The sequence below is a fragment of the Natrix helvetica genome, assembly GCF_964273705.1.
Source record: "Natrix helvetica genome assembly, chromosome: 1".
Lineage (NCBI taxonomy): Eukaryota > Metazoa > Chordata > Lepidosauria > Squamata > Natricidae > Natrix > Natrix helvetica.
This window is the reverse complement of record NC_138548.1, coordinates 313,209,550-313,225,631: the sequence shown is the minus strand read 5'-3', so window position 1 is coordinate 313,225,631 and position 16,082 is coordinate 313,209,550. Positions and strand designations below refer to the sequence as shown.

At 38.9% G+C, this 16,082-nt stretch overlaps 1 protein-coding gene across 2 annotated transcripts in view; it reads right to left on the bottom strand.

Annotated features, from left to right (window-relative positions):
* CHCHD6 (coiled-coil-helix-coiled-coil-helix domain containing 6) overlaps nt 1–16,082 on the bottom strand; it is a 263,958-nt gene that overhangs the window by 146,204 nt on the left and 101,672 nt on the right. The window contains exon 5 of one of the 2 annotated variants that reach the window (XM_081939518.1): nt 8,736–8,819. The exons of the other annotated variant lie outside the window; for it this stretch is intronic. Coding sequence (XP_081795644.1) covers nt 8,736–8,819 — 84 coding nt within the window. The remainder of the gene's footprint in view (nt 1–8,735; nt 8,820–16,082) is intronic. 2 annotated transcript variants of the gene reach the window in all.

Sequence of the window (16,082 nt, the reverse complement as noted above, 5' to 3'; positions counted from 1 at the left end):
ACTAGAGGAGGAACATGTCAAAGAAACCATGGTCGCCTGGGCGAAAAATTTCGGTTACAATGTGGAATTGGCTAAGTGGGAAAAATTTTGGATACTTAATCAGAAACTAACATTGGCTACGGCGTATAAAGAAAATCTTTATAAGATGTTCTACAGATGGCATCTCCCCCCAGCACGGCTTTACAAAATGTTCAAAAATCTGGCCCCAAATTGTTGGAAGTGTAAAAAAACACCAGGCACTTTTTATCATATGTGGTAGACGTGCAATGAGGCAAAAAATATTGGAAAATGATTCAATCATGGTTAGAACAAATGGTGGGAGAACAAATTATGTTTAAACCAGAAACTTTTCTCCTAGGCATAATACCGGAGGGGTTTAAGAAAGATACACTTTATTTAATTATACATATACTAACTGCAGCGCGCATAACCTATGCACAGTATTGGAAAAAAGAAAATACACCATCAGAGCTTGATATAATCAGAAAAGTGTTGGCCTGTGCAGAAGCAGATAGGCTCACTCTTGAACTTAAAAATAAAGGGGAATCAGAATATTTCGAAGTATGGAACAGATTTTATGATTGGTATAAGACAAGATGACAAGACAGGAACAAATGTATATATTGTGATTGGACAGAAGGATAGACAATGTATTAAGTAGATTAATTGTTAATGGTTGAAACTAGCTGTACATAATGTGAATGTATGGTCATTCCGACTCCGCGGTATTGCATTGTTTTAAATGTAAAAATAATAAAAATATAATTAAAAAAAATAAATAATGCTCATCCAGGTCCTCCACCCCAGGAAGATCAGATTGAGGTGCCAAAGTGGGTGAGGAACAAGAAAATTTTGTGATGAGCCCTCGAGCGGATCTCCCATCACGCCCCTGATGGCCCTAGGCGAGACAGAGGGAGAGGGGGAAACGTCCATCCTAAAACTCCTGCCCCCCCTTGACAGGAGATGGGGCTAGGGAGGAGCTGTGACTAGAAATCCTAGAGGGAGACCTGCATTCACACTCCTGCTGATCCTGGAGCAAATATTCACCATGGGCCACTTGTTTCTCCAAAGCCCGTTGTCTGCATTCTTCATCACGCAGCGTGACCCTGGAAGGTCTCTGCGCAGCTGTGGTATTTGTGGCCTTGGCCCTGGGACCTAGACCCAGAACTAGAAGCCTCAGACCCCTGAGGTTCAGAGGTTCAGCTCTGGACATCATTGCTATGATGACCCTGTCAGGCGTGCTCCACTCCTAAACCCCGCAGAGGAATCCGCACAATGGGGCCTCCTTCCCCTTTGCTAAACGATTTTGCGGCCGCAAGTTCAATTTAGACCTAATTCTTTCCTGTCTCTGTGCTTCAAGCCTCGTGATTGAAACAAAATGGCCGCCACTTCTCTTTTCAAATTCAAAATGGTTGCTTGGCTCAATTAACAGCCACCCGTCCTGCTAGAAATGGCGGGTGGCAACTCGATCACTTGAGGGCCACAGCGATGAATGCTGCACCCGGGCCAAGCCTTGCAGGGAGCCCCCTCACAAGGACGATGCCGGCACTACTGCTGGCATCCAGCAATCAGTGGTGAGATGGAGCAGTGGATGCTGGCTTGCTGAAAGGCAAGTAGAAAAGCTCGTCAGATTGATTTAAAGGTAAAATCGCGGCTTTCCCGGTATACGGGGCTACAGCCGTGCAAGCCAGCCAACTAGCTATGGAAAAGGCCACCTTCTTACCTCAGAGTCTGCAGTGGAGCACTTTTTGATGCCAGATCAAACCAATCGCAATCTGGCGCCTCGCAAGGCAGCTACAATGCCCCCTTCACTCACAGCTACATGCGAATTTAATTTTGAATCGAAATTTAGAAGAAATAGTCAAATTAGCCAAATTGTTTTTGTCAATTTAAGAAATAATTCCAATAACTACCAATAGCTAAAGAACTACCAGCCTAATTGGACCATAGACTGAGAGGAACTGGGCAGAAGGAGTAGAGGCGTGGCTTCAACATTTTCTCTCAGTCTATGGACCAATCAGGATTGACGATAGCCCGATGGTAGCACCTCCCATTCCCCATCATTGAGAACCTTGATCTTTTATCTTAATCAATAACTCTCTAGTCCCTTGTCTTCATTTCAAAATTTCCAATAATTTCACTGGGCTGTTCCCCATAGCTTTTTCTAGTGATCCAATATAACTGTTCTCCTTTGGCCAAGAGCCTGTGACCCCTTATTCCAGCAGCAGCTACCATTGGCAAACAGGACATGTTTCATGTGCACACCAAAGGAATAAAGGCATATGCTGAATTTCACTGAATAATCGTGTAGTCAGTTTTATTAATACAGCATTTAAAACAAACCTACAACTTGTTTTGTAAGAAATTTATGAAATTTAGTACCTGAAAAAGGTATGATCATAATAGTCTTGTTAGTTGTTCATTATGTGGAAATAACATCCTGTAAAGTCAGTAATATTTGAAATTTTGAAGTAGACAGACTTTGGACAGTCCGTGTATTAAACTCCAAATGAAAAATATGCCCTTAAAAACACATATAGATGACTATTTGAGTCTCTTATTTATATACTGAATCATTCCTGTCTTTTACCCCACTAATCCCAAATTCATCCCAAATCCAGAAGAGTCTAGCTTTTAATTCTGGAAAATCCAACCGTAACAATTTAACCAAACAACTATTCCGATGTTTCCTCCTCAAAGTACTTACCTACACTCTCTCTCTCTACCTACCTACTGTATTTCTCTCTCTCTCTAGCTCGCTCGCTCTTAAAGAATTCTAAAGCAGTATCTATGGAAGCAGGAAAAAAATTGTCAAGGTCTTGTGTATTCAACAAATGAAAGTAAAATAATATAAAAGCAGCAGCTAATATAAAAGATTGTTCGGTGCTGCATTTTCTCTTTCCAGCTATTACGGGAATAAAATTATCCTTGAAGATCAAAAATCTTTTTTCAGAACTAATACAATTAAGCTTTATTACACTCTCTTCAAGTATATTTCTCTCCTCTGCCAGCCCCCTCCATCTCCAACTCTAATTCAGGCTCATTCTACAGCAGTTGGAGACATACTTCTATTTTATTGCCAGTGAAATGCTGATGTTTCAAGGGTCAAGAAACTATCTACTACCATATAGTGTGAAAATACCCCCCACCCCAAATACAAACTTGTTATTGTGCATAGAATTTAGAAGGAAATAAAGAAAATAATTACCAATGACATGCAATTGGGCTGATATCTTTTAATTATAACGCCATGGTCAAGCTTCTTAATTTGTCCTGTTTTAAAATTGTACAGTCTTAATTCCATGTAAAATTTCTCAGAAATAGGCTATGTTCAATGGGATCTCCTCCTACAACAGCATTTATAGATTTATAGCTTTCAATCTGTTTATAAATTTAAAAACATGAAGTGAGAACAAAAAATCCAGCTTCTTTAAAGTAAATCAAAAGGATTGTGATAAGAATATATCAACTTTGACACATTTCTTCAATAGCCCTTAAGTAACTGATGCTTATACATACATACATGCATGCATGCATGCATGCATGCATGCATACATACATACATATATATATATATATATAACACATGTATGTATGTGTGTGTGTGTGTGTGTGTATGTGTATGTGTATGTGTATGTGTATATATATCTCCTATGAAATACAAATCTGGAGAGAAGCATGTAAAAAAGCATAGTATGATGTCAAACTTCATTCACAAAAATAGAATAAAATAAAACCCTGAATTCACTCATGACCATTGTGATCATTACACTGTGTGATTGACTATACATTTCATTGCAAAATCTCTGCTTAATACATAAAGTCCAGAAGTATCAGATAACTTGGTTTATTTTTTTTAAAAATGACATACTTCTCTTTCCCAATGGTCTGAGCTCCTTCAAAATGCAATTGCCAGAGACTGAGCCTGGAACATCTTGTAATGCAAAATATGTACTCTAGTACTGAATTGCGGTCTCTCCCCTAATATGATGATGGCCAAAACTAATATACAGATTACATTCCTCCTGGGGATAATTGCTATTTAAGTCTTGTTCAACTCTGAGGGGCCAGAGCCTACACTCCAATATGTAGTCTAGGCTGGAATGGCAAAAAATGGAGACTGAGGACAACATACAATTAAAATTCACCTACTGTATTTTTCAGAGTATAAGATGCACCAAGGTTTTGAAGAGGCAAATTTTAAAAAAAGTAGGTAGGTAGATAGAGGGAGAGAGAGAAATACAATAGGGAGGGAGGGAGGGAGAGAGAGACTAGGTAAGGTAGATAGAGGGACAGCAAGGGAGGGAGTAAGAGAGAGAGAGAGAGAGAGAGAAATACGGTAGGTAGGGAGGGAGGGAGGGAGAGAGAGAGTAGGTAAGTAGATAGAGGGATAGAGAGAGAGAAATACAGTAGGGAGGGAGGGAGAGTGAGTAGGTAGGTAGGTAGATAGATAGAGGGATAGAGAGAGAGAGAAATACAGTAGGGAGGGAGGGAGAGAGAGGAGAGAGAGAGAGAGAGAGAGAGAGAAAGAAAGAAATACAGTAGGTAGGTAGGGAGAGAGGGAGGGTAGGTAGATAAAGGGAGAGAGAGAAAGAGAGAAATACAGTAGGTAGGTAGGGAGAGAGGGAGGGTAGGTAGGTAGGTAAGTAGATAGAGGGCTAGAGAGAGAGAGAGAAATACAGTAGGGAGGGAGGGAGGGAGGGAGGGAGGGAGGGAGAGAGAGAGAGTAGGTAGGTAGGTAGATGTTTCAAGGTGTATTTATCCATGTGCTGGAGAAGGAAATCACTGACAACCTAAGACTTGTTTCTGCTGGCACAGCACTTGATCAATGTAATTCTCATCAATCACTTTAACTAAAAACTTTCCGAAAGGAGGGGGGAGTTTTTGCACTCTGCAAACCTCCCCAAAACAGCCAGTTTTTTGCGAAAACGGGCCCATTTTTTTCAAATAAAAGGCATGAAGAGCCTTGGGGGGCTTGCAGAGTGCTCCTGCAAGCCCCCCCAAAAAGAGCAAAAAAACGGTCCATTTTTCACAAAAATGGGCCCGTTTTTTGTAAAAAATTTTTTTGCATGCATAGCCTTATGGAGGCTTATAGAGTGCTTGGGGGGGGGGCAAAAAACAGCCAATTTTTGCTCATTTCTGCCCTCCTCAGCCCCCAGGAGCTCTCTGAAAGCCTCCATAAGCGTATGCACGGCCATTTTGGTGAAGGGGCAGGGCTTCGGGAGGCAAATAAATGCTATATTGGATGTATAAGACGCACCCAGATTTTCAGCCTCTTTTTTGAGGAAAAAAGGTGTGTCTTATACTCCGAAAAATACGGTAAATACTGTTACTATTATTACTTTCTAAGTATTTAATTAATTGTTCCCTTCTGTCACGTTAGAAATTATAGTGCTGCAGCAATTTGCGGGATCTCTGGTGACATTCTAAAGATGTTGCACGGAATGCTATATGTTACTTTGAGCCACAAGTCATGCACTGCTAGTTTAAAGCATGAGTGCCCAATCTTCAGAACAAGCGTCGTGGATAATGGAAGTCTGCAATACCCCCGTGGCCCTCTCCTACACTGTGCTTCTGTTTACTCTTTCTAAATTGGATGCATAACTGTGAAATGGGAGTGGTGTCAAGGATGTCCCATGACACATAACACAGCAGTGCTCTCATATACTTGAGATTTAATTTTTTTTTAATCAGTGGTTTACTTATTCCTTCTGCCCCAAAAGAAGCACAGAAAATATAAATGCATTAATTAACTGATAGATTAGCATAAATATTAATAGAAGTCTGATGCACAAATCCTGTCAACAAATCTCTTGCTTTCAGGTTTTAGAAATTATTCTTCATACATTTCTTCATACAACCTATGAACTGTTGGGTCATCATTTCAGAGATACTTCTTTACCTAAACTCTAAACTGATAAACAGAATGACCACAGGTGGCAAAAAAAAAACCAAAAAATATAGAACTGCTTACCCATTGACTTTGCTTGTACTGTAGGAAGCCATGGCAAGCCATGTCATGCTCACATGACTGTGGGTGACCATAGCAGCAAGGTGGCGCTAAGGTGGTTACATTTTGTAAATACAACTGGTCTGAAGATACTTGAAATTTCAATTGCAGGAGAGTAATGGGTCCAATATTTTTTGTGTTATTTAAAGTTAGCTCATCTGAAGTAACTTGATTCAAAAATTGTTGCTCTATAATACACCATTTCACCAAATTGAAGGTTACAAACAGACCGACAGGAGTGTTTTGGTGGTATATAGATCAAGGCAGACTATAAATACTCCTAAAAACATTGAGTCATTTAAGCATGAAATTGAAGGAACATAAGAAGAAGCCTAATGGATCATGATTTTGTTTTTCATAATGGCCAACCCAAACATTCTGAAGTGTCTTCAAGCCAAGGAGGACCAAGAGACATACCACACTCCTGACACTGTTCTCTTGCAACCTGTATTTGAACATATGCTACTGCCAACAGAGAAGTGACATGGTCTCTTCACAACCAATAGACCATGAAAGATATACCCTTGATTTAATTAATCTTCTTTTAAAACTTTCCAAGTAGTAGCCATCAATCTTGCAGTAATGAATTCCAGAAGTTAATTATGTATTTTGTGAAGAAGTGCTACTATTGTGTTTGAAATATCTTGTAAATCAGCTCCATAAGACAACTTTGTGTCAAGCCTAGGCCCAAAGACAACACAATGAGATCTAATAGAATTAAGTTTTTTTTTAAATTTACTTATACCTAGTATACAGAATCTCTCCAGACTAAAGTTCTTAAACCCTTTAGACCTTCCAACCTAATAGATATAGTCTGGTGTGACTACCTTGAACCTTTTCCTCCTTTCCCCCAATTGAGGACTGCTTGAGCCTTTCTCTAGAACATGCTCCTCCTCCCTGAGAAACCACAGCGCTACTGCCATCATTCCCTCCACCCTCTTCTTCTCGGGCTGCACATTCCAACATGCTCTGGTTCTAGCATTCTGAGTAGAGAAAATAATCTTCCTACAACTTTCTCCATGTCAGACATGATTTTGTACATCTTAATCATATCACCCTAGAGCTGCCTCTTTCTCTGAGTCTCGTTGTAGCTTTTTCTCAAAGGAAAGAATTTGATCACTATATTATTTCGATTCCCACTTCTGAATCCTTCCAGTTCCGCTGCATCCTTTGTCAACTGTGTCAACCCGAATTGTACACAATATTTCCAATACCAATGGTACCACAGACTATATATAGACATTGTTATGATAGCATTTTTAGCTTTCAAGCCTAGCATGAAATTTCCCATTTTACAGCTGCCATATATAGAGTTGACATTTTCATTATAATATGAACTATGATTCAAGTTCTTTTTTATGGTTAGTTACAGACAGATTAGATTCCATTAATGTGAAGTTAGGTTTTTTTTAATCCCAATGAGCATATTTTTATACACACACACACCTCTGAACATTATAATATCATCTACAAATGTAGCCAGCTCCCTATTTGGGCCAAAGTCAAGTTCATTTTTAAAAAAGCATCAGTCCCAAAGCATATTACTTTCTTACTTTCATTCATTGAGAAAGATTACTTTTTTACTTTCATTCATTGAGAAAGTTTCTCTTTCACTCCTTTTTTTTCTGCCTTTGAACAGGTTAGCAATTTATTGGGTAACATTTCTTCTTATCCCATTGCTACTAAATTTACTCAGGAACCTTTGATGGAAAAACCTTTTTGAAGAAATATGGAAGGTTAATAAAATTACTTCTATCAATGTGTTCCTCATACTTGCAAAAAAACTCTAAAAGATTGGTGAAATACAATTTATCTTTATGAAATCCATGCTCACTTTCCTACAGCAAGACTTGTATACTCAGTATGTCTATGTGTTTTTATTCCGATTGCTGTTTCTATTTGTTACATGGAGCAAGTGTTAAACCAACTGACTTATAAATCACCTGATTTCTTTCTCTTTAAAAAATGGTGTTACATTGGCTACTTCCTAGTCCTCTGGCATCAAACTTATTTTAAATTTTGAAAGTTACATGTCTTTACTAGGAAGTTAGCAACTTCACATATGAGTTCTTTAAGAACTCTCAGTAAGATGCAATTATGATCTGGTGAATTCTTGTTTATCCCCATTTTAAAAACTAGTGGCATTAAAAAATACAACAGGAAGAAATATGCAAACTAGATTTCCAAAGGGTCGTTTTTACACTGAAAAGATGCTGGATGGCACCTTTTTAAATTGTGCTCATTTTGAAAGTTTACATAGAGCAAGACAGAGAGCACTTGGAAGCAACAGGTTTTGATCTAGTGACTTCCCCATAGATAAATTAGTGACTTTAATGTACAGCATATAGAATAAGATGAGATGACTTTCACTAGGTTTCTGTTTGTTTGTCTGAGACACCGATTTTAACAAAGGATATTTTAAAACCTATAACTTTGCTTTAAACAAGCTTCATAAATTGGGATGAAGGGGAAACACTATGAAAGATTTTATTAAAAAAACATAATCCAGTTAAGAACCAGTTCCATTTCAAATGTGCGCTGTTTTAAAGGTTCTGCTTTTGAAGCAGATTAATAGTGTGTGAGAAGGAGGAGAGCCACAAAAAGTATGTTTGAGGGGCTAAGAATGCCAAGTTTCAGCACAATGGTTCTCATTTGTCTTTTCTCATGATCTACTCTGATCCCACTAACATAAAGCCGCTGCAGATGAAAAATCATGTTGCCTCACCTTCTTCTCAATCTTGGCCAATTGTTCCTTATAGAAGGTCTCTCTCCGCTTCAGCTCTTCGTCTTTCCATTGCAGTTCCTTTGCCTAAAGTGAAAAGACAGGGAGGGGGGAAAACCCAGAAAGTGAGCAGCAGGCAAATGTGACCAGGCAAGCAAGAAGGAAGGAAGAGGAAGGAAAGGAAGAAAACATGAGAAAGGTGTGTCAGTCCCAACATGCTGCATTGTACCAGGCTGCTGGCAAGAAAACAGAGGCTGTGTCCACAAGGAATTATTTCTAATCAATGCAATCCTTATCACAAAAAGGAGTAAGGAAGATAAATAGTCTGAAATGCTTCAATGCATCTCTGTGACACTTATCAAGTTGAATTGCTGGACCAAAACACGCAGGAATTGCACACTACCTCCATCTGCAGAATGGAGACTACATTTGAATGTTTTTCTATTTTCTTGTTTAAACAATTCCATATTACTCATTTGGCATATAAAGTCACCGAATGTTCCCCAAATTATTTGCAGAGATCAATGACATAGTAGTGGTTTTTTTCCCCAATTAATGTTAGCTTATTTATTTATTACATTTATTATGGATACCCACTCCAGAAGTCTCTGGATAATTTATAAAATCCAAAAAAATCCACATTAAAATAATGAAGACATTTACAAGTCACACAAACAGCCTGGGCTAAAACAACCAGAACAATAAACAGTGCATAAATATAACAGGGATCCTATCAATAAATATAGAACAACTATTTTAACCTTAGATCTAGGAACACAACCAGGCCTTAGGGCTTTCAGGAATATCCAGAAGAATGAGGAGGAGGTACCCACATCTCTGGAAGGAAAGCTGTTTCAGAAAGTGGGGTCCTCTGGAAGAAGGCATGCTTCCTCGGTCCCACAAGATGGCAGTATTTAACTGAAGGGATCTCGAATGCACCTACTCTGCTAGAACAGACCAGACAGGCAGAAACAATTGAGACAGGCAGTCCCTCAGTTAACCAGGCTCTATGCCTCTATGCTACTGGAGACTCTCCATCTGTTCCCCTACCTTTCTTTTGACAGTATAACACCCAAGACATCAAATATAGACTCTTAGACTATAACAAGGCATTTCCAATTATTTTGGAATGATGGATGTGTTAAGAATTTGAAAATGTGTTACATCTATAGTCATACATGGGAGAGTATCCGCATTCACAAAATGCAGTTCTTACTATCAAGACTCACACATGAGCAGGAGGACTAGGGGCTATCCTGAGAGAAATGTAGAGATGAATATACCTAACCACCATTTTTACATTTGGGGGGGGGGAGCCTTTTTAAAAAGTTTTTTTTTATTTTTATTCTCTTATATATAGTTACAGGTATACATTCACATAGTTATTGTTCTTATTTATCTTTATCACGTTTACATATTTGCTTTTCCATATAAAAAATTAAAATATACATTCTGGGTTGCTTTGCTTACCATCCTATACACCTATTTTGTATTATCACCACCCTATTTTTTTCTTTTCTTTTCACTCTCCCTCCCTTCTCTACTTCCTTCCTTCCTCCTCTCCTTTCCCTTTTCTTCTTCCCTTGCCTCTCTCCTATTCTTCTCTTCCTCTTCCCCCTCCTACACTCTCTCCTTCTCTTTCTATCCCTTCCCTCCTTCCCCTCCTTTCCTCTTTCTTTCTTCTGGGGTGGGGGGACGGGACTTAAGGAACTCATTAGGAGTACCTAGTATTCTTGATAATAAACATGATGCTGGAAATCGGCACTAGATTTGCAACATACCAGCCTCCAACAATTAAAGTGTCTTTTTAAAAAAAATCAATGTTAAAAGGTAAGTGGTGCAAACAGAAGCCTCCTGTTAATGTTAGACACACAAACCCACAGCATGAAGCACTGCAAAAGGAATATGACACTATGATAATGTAAACCACCATTCTTTCCTAGAACAGTCAGCCTTTGATTAAGTAATCTGGGCAGAAATATTCCTTGCTGGTTCAGATGTGTCGTTTTGTGGTCAGCTGCCACAGTCAAGAAGCAAACCATCTAAAACATTCAAATAGTCAATTGGGGTAAGGACAGCCGAGAAGATTATAGGAAGCTCGCTTCCTGTCATTCAGGATACTGCTTATAAGTGCTATGTGCTTAGAGCTCAAAGCATTGTCAGAGACCCCACACACCCACTTCACGGTCTGCTTCTGTTAGTCCCCTCTGGGAGGAGGTATTTCTAGCGGAACTACCAGATTCTGTAATAGCTTTGTTCCCTATGCCATCCTTCTGGTAAACTCGCAACATTCATTTCTCACGCCATCTATGTATACATGCAAACTAGAATGTGTTGTTTCTCCATGTCATATAATCGGGGGTGGTTTGCTGCCAGCATTACACAAAAAATTTGAGTTCCGCATGCGTGCACATTTACACCTAAAAAGGTCTGCGCATGCGCACAATGTTAGAAAAGGGGGGAGTACATTTTTGCAATGAATATTGTTCTGCACATATGCAGTCCCAAAAATCAAAATGGCGGTGCTGAAGATAGAACTGGTTCGGGGGTATGGCAGACTGAGTTACTACCTACTTGGCTGAACTGGTCCGAACTGGTAGGAACCCACCTCTGCATATATGTGGGAACATGCATAATTTTGTGTTTATTTATTTATTTTTTGTCATATTTACGTAGTGTATATTAGAGGTGGAGACCCTTTGAGAGCTGTATGCAAAGAAATTTCATTTTAATGTATGCCGATTAGTGTATATTCAAAGTGGCAATAGAGTTATTCTAAGTCTTCTAAGTTTTCTTTTCTATCGGGAGGAAAAACAAAGGACCCTGAACACATGCAAGAAGAAAAACAAAATGATTGTGCTATAAACCCATGCAACTATATTTTTCCTTTTGCCATGCATGTCACATTTCATCAAGACTACGGCTAGCAATTAATTCCAATAAAGCATCAGAACCTCCAGCCAGCAGAGCCAATAACAAGAGATGCTAGAAGTTCTAATTCACCAACATCTGGCATCCCATTCCTGCTTTACAGCAAGCAATTTGATTATTTCTTTGTTGAATATAAGATGCAATGGGGCTTTCTAAAACCATTTAGTCTTACATTGGCAAATTCTTCTTATGCAAATGAACTTTTCAATCCCACCAGTATTTAATTTAAATCAAGTGGACTATTTAAGGCCTCGTATAATTAAACGAAAAGTCTTCAGGAAGTATGGTGTAAATCTTTATTGGACTCACTTATAGTTCAGAATTGGGGGGCAGGGGGCTCTATCCTGACATCTGGACTGGAAAAGATGTTATGTATTGGATTTACTTACAGTTAAGGCTTGAGATACAGAATGATGAGTTTCTTATCTGTTACTGAATGTGACTGAGTGTTCTGTACTTTTCCTGATTCATGGATCAGAAATGATGTTAAGGGATTTGCTATTGTTAAATTTAAGCTATGAGATAAAAAGTTCTATATTTGTTAAGTAAGAGGAGGTGAAGAAATAATGAAATTGTTTATACATTTTTTTATACCAGGGGTTGGCAACCTTAACATTCAAAGAGCCACAAAGGTCCTAATCCATTCAATTCTGGAGCTGACCGGAAGTCTGGTTCCTCCACCATAAAGTCTACTCCTAACGCGGCATACTTTTTCTTCTACCTGTCCTAACCGAAAGCCCTATCAATTGTGGAGCCGACCAGCAACAGGGAGCTGCAGCAGAGGGATGAAAGAGCCACATGCGGCTCCAGAGCCGTAGGTTGCCGATCCCTGGTTTATATGGTTAAATTGTTGTGATGAGGATGGCAAATCGCTTTTTTCATTTATTTTCTCTCATGAATAAAGGCAAATATATGTGTTGCAGGATGAAATCTGAGTCAGTCACCAGGATCAGAGCGTTTTTTTTTTCTTGAGCTTTTGGACTCAGGCTGGAACATCTTCAGAGAACTTTTCTCTAGCTCTGTGTGTGTGTGTGTGTGTGTGTGTGTGTGTGTGTTTCTTCTTTTTCCTTCTCCTTCTTATTTTATTTTTATTTTTCCTTTCCTTTTTTTTTGTTTTCTTGCACCTTTTATTTTTTCCTTATATTTTTCTTTTTACTTTTTGATTTGTATTAATTTTTACAACCCTGTTTCCCTGAAAATAAGACCTGCCCAAAAGTAAGCCCTCCCCAAAAATATTGCAATACAGCAGCAGCCATGAGGTGACCATACTCGCTGCCTCCTGCACCTCAAAAATAATAAGACCTCCTCAAAAATAAGGCCAAGCACTTATTTCGGGGGTCAAAAGAAAATAAGACCCTGTCTTATTTTGGGGAAAACACGGCATTGAACTTAAAACTTTTAATAAAATAAAATAAAGCACTAGGCAGCTTGGTCTAGTGGTTAAGGCACCAGGCTGAAAATTGGGACAGCATGAATTCTATTCTCGTTTTAGGCAGAAAGTCCATTGGGTGATTTTGGGCCAATCATTCTTTTTCAATCCATCTCAAAGGTGTGTTGTGAGGAAATAAGAAGAGGAAGGAGTATTAAGTAGGTTTGCTCTCTTTCGTTATTTATACAAATAATAAAGGCAAAATACAATTAATTAAATAAAAACAAGAAATTATTGTATTTAAAATTTCCTCCTCATAACAACGATGAACTAAACCAAGACCTGAAACGATGGGATATTAACAGAGTGAGACTGAAGTAGTTGTTGGTCAGCTTCTCTATAATCTTATAGCATGACTTACATTATAGATGGGAAATTTGAATTGGGAGGGGGTGGTATTTGTAATTTACAAATTTTTTCCAATAATCTGTTTGTTTCAAAATGACCCTTAAGTAAGGGAGGAGGCAAAAAGGAAAATGAATTGTAAAACATTCAGCATAGCTTAAATAATATGTTTGTTTTCTAACATACAGCTAAAGCTGAAACTAAGGTACCCATTGTTGTGATAGTAGAAATATGTATGGTACTTCCAGAGAGGGCATAACCTGAAATATTCATCATAACAAACATTATGAAATTGGGTTAGCCAATCATGGATATTTTGAATGAAGTAACAATACATATTAACAGCACTCCATGCCTGTTATTTCCTACCTGAAGTCATAAATCTTTACTATGTCAGAACAGACTGACTCCTTGTGGAAATTATAGTTTGGAAGAGCATAGACACCACAGGTAGCCATAAAGTTTCAGAGACATTTTCCATGTAAAACATGTATACACACAAAGGAAGAAAAGGAATGATATTATAAAGAAATGTAGCTGAATTCTAACTAAAACCTTCATGAGTTATGTTTTCATTTCATGTTGGAGTTTATGAAGCTGAACTGGGACATAAGAATCATGGAGGCAAATTGTGCTGACCGCCTCGGGCAAAAGGTTTTAAGAGGTGATGAAAAGGCAGCAGGCGTAGGAGATGACCAGGCTGAGCCCAAGGGCAGAGTCAAACGCATCATCAGTTTGGAGTCTGTACACCTCCATAAGAGACCTAAGTTCAGCCCCCCACCCCCCCTTGAAGTCCATTGATTCTTATCTGGCCGCAATTTGCCTTGATCGTTAGTGGTTCAGATTCTTGTGTATAGGTAGCATGAAATAAACTTGTAGTACTTTTGAACTATATCCTGGTCCCTGCCCTGACTTTTTGCACTTAACATCAGGTTGTTAGTTCTATAATGGTTTGGGAAGACTTGTCTGGCACGGAGGGTTGGATGTATAGCAATAGCAATAGCACTTATATACCACTTCACAATGCTTCACAGCCTTCTCTAAGTGGTTTTACAGAATCTGCATATTCCCTCCAACAATCTGAGCTCTCATTTTACCGACCTCAGAAGGATGGAAGGCTGAGTCAACCTTGAGCTGGTAAGAATCGAACAGCCGAAGTGCTAGCAGCCAACAGTCAGCAGAATTACCTGCAATACTGCATTCTAACCACAGACAGTAATAGTCTGGGCTGTGGGTCCGAGCTCTGAGCTTGGCAATTTGGTTGCAAACGTTTCGTCACCATTTGAGGAGACATCGTGAGTGCACTTTGAATTGTGCTTGTCCGTTCAAACACTGGCCTTTAAATATCTTTTTATGTGATGCAAATTAGTGTGGGTGTTGTTTGTTCCGTTACTTCTGAGTCATGGTCTGATTTCAGACTGTTTAATTGGATTGCTGTTGTTACCAAGACATGGTCTTTGGTTTTAAGTACCGTCTGTGTGATATAAATTAGTGTTGTCTGTTCAGATGCTTCTGAGTCATGGTCTGGCTTCGGGGCTATTTGACTGGCTAGTTGTTGTTAATGACACATGGTCTGATTTCTTGTATGCTGATGGGTTATAACTTCTGTTGTTGCATAGTGGAATGACTGTTCATTTTAAAATGTTATCTTCGGGATCATGGTTGATGCAGTTCTTTTGTTCTCAGCGATTGGTAGACTGGATCGACGTCAATATGTCTGTTTATTGACTTATTCAAATACATTCAAACATTCAAATGGATTCAAATACATTTCACCCACAGTAATATTCTTACAAGTCATTGTATTATGAGCCAAAGTAATCAATCTGGTTAGGGGGGATATTCTGCACTTGGGAGAGGCATCACCGGCTACTTAGCTTTAAGCAATAAGTTAAAGGGAGATTTAATGCTTGCGGACCTTTGCCCCCAGACCCCACCTTCATGCATTTTAAGGGACGGGAAATCTTTTTCTTCTGCCACAAATGTAAATATCACAGAAAACACAAAAGAAGATGAAACATCCTTGGACAAAGAAATGGCTTTGGGGTTACTCATTCGCTTGTGGAAAGCAGACAAAGAACACTGCTGATATTCTGTAAAGACAAGGATTGCTTTCTCTTCTCTCATTTTAGTGATGATATTGGAAGGAAAGATCACTTGAGATACATTGGGTTAGTGCATAAGGAACTGGAAAATATTCCATTCCAATTTAAGTAGTGCAAAAGATTGTCTCACATACAAATATATATTTGTGCTGTCCCATGCAATCTCTCCCATGGCACAGACAACACAGATCCTTCGGGTCTCAGAAGCCATGCTTCATTTCTTCTAATAACAGAGATAATTCCAGAAGCAACCTCAAATTATGAACTTGATCTTCTGTGGAAGTACAGCCAAACACTGCAGAGCAGAAAACTCAACATCCCTTCTGCCTCTGGACTGAGTTGTTAATCCCTGATCTAGTTACTGTGAGCAAGCCCTGAAGCAGCAATTTCACTACCCCACCCGAAACTGATTGGTGCCGCGTGGTAACAGCAGAGTGATGACATTTCACTCTAAATTTCCACATGATCTTATTCAGCAGTTGCATGTAGGTTTTGAACAATACGGCACATAAAACGGAAACTTATGGAGTCTCATAATCT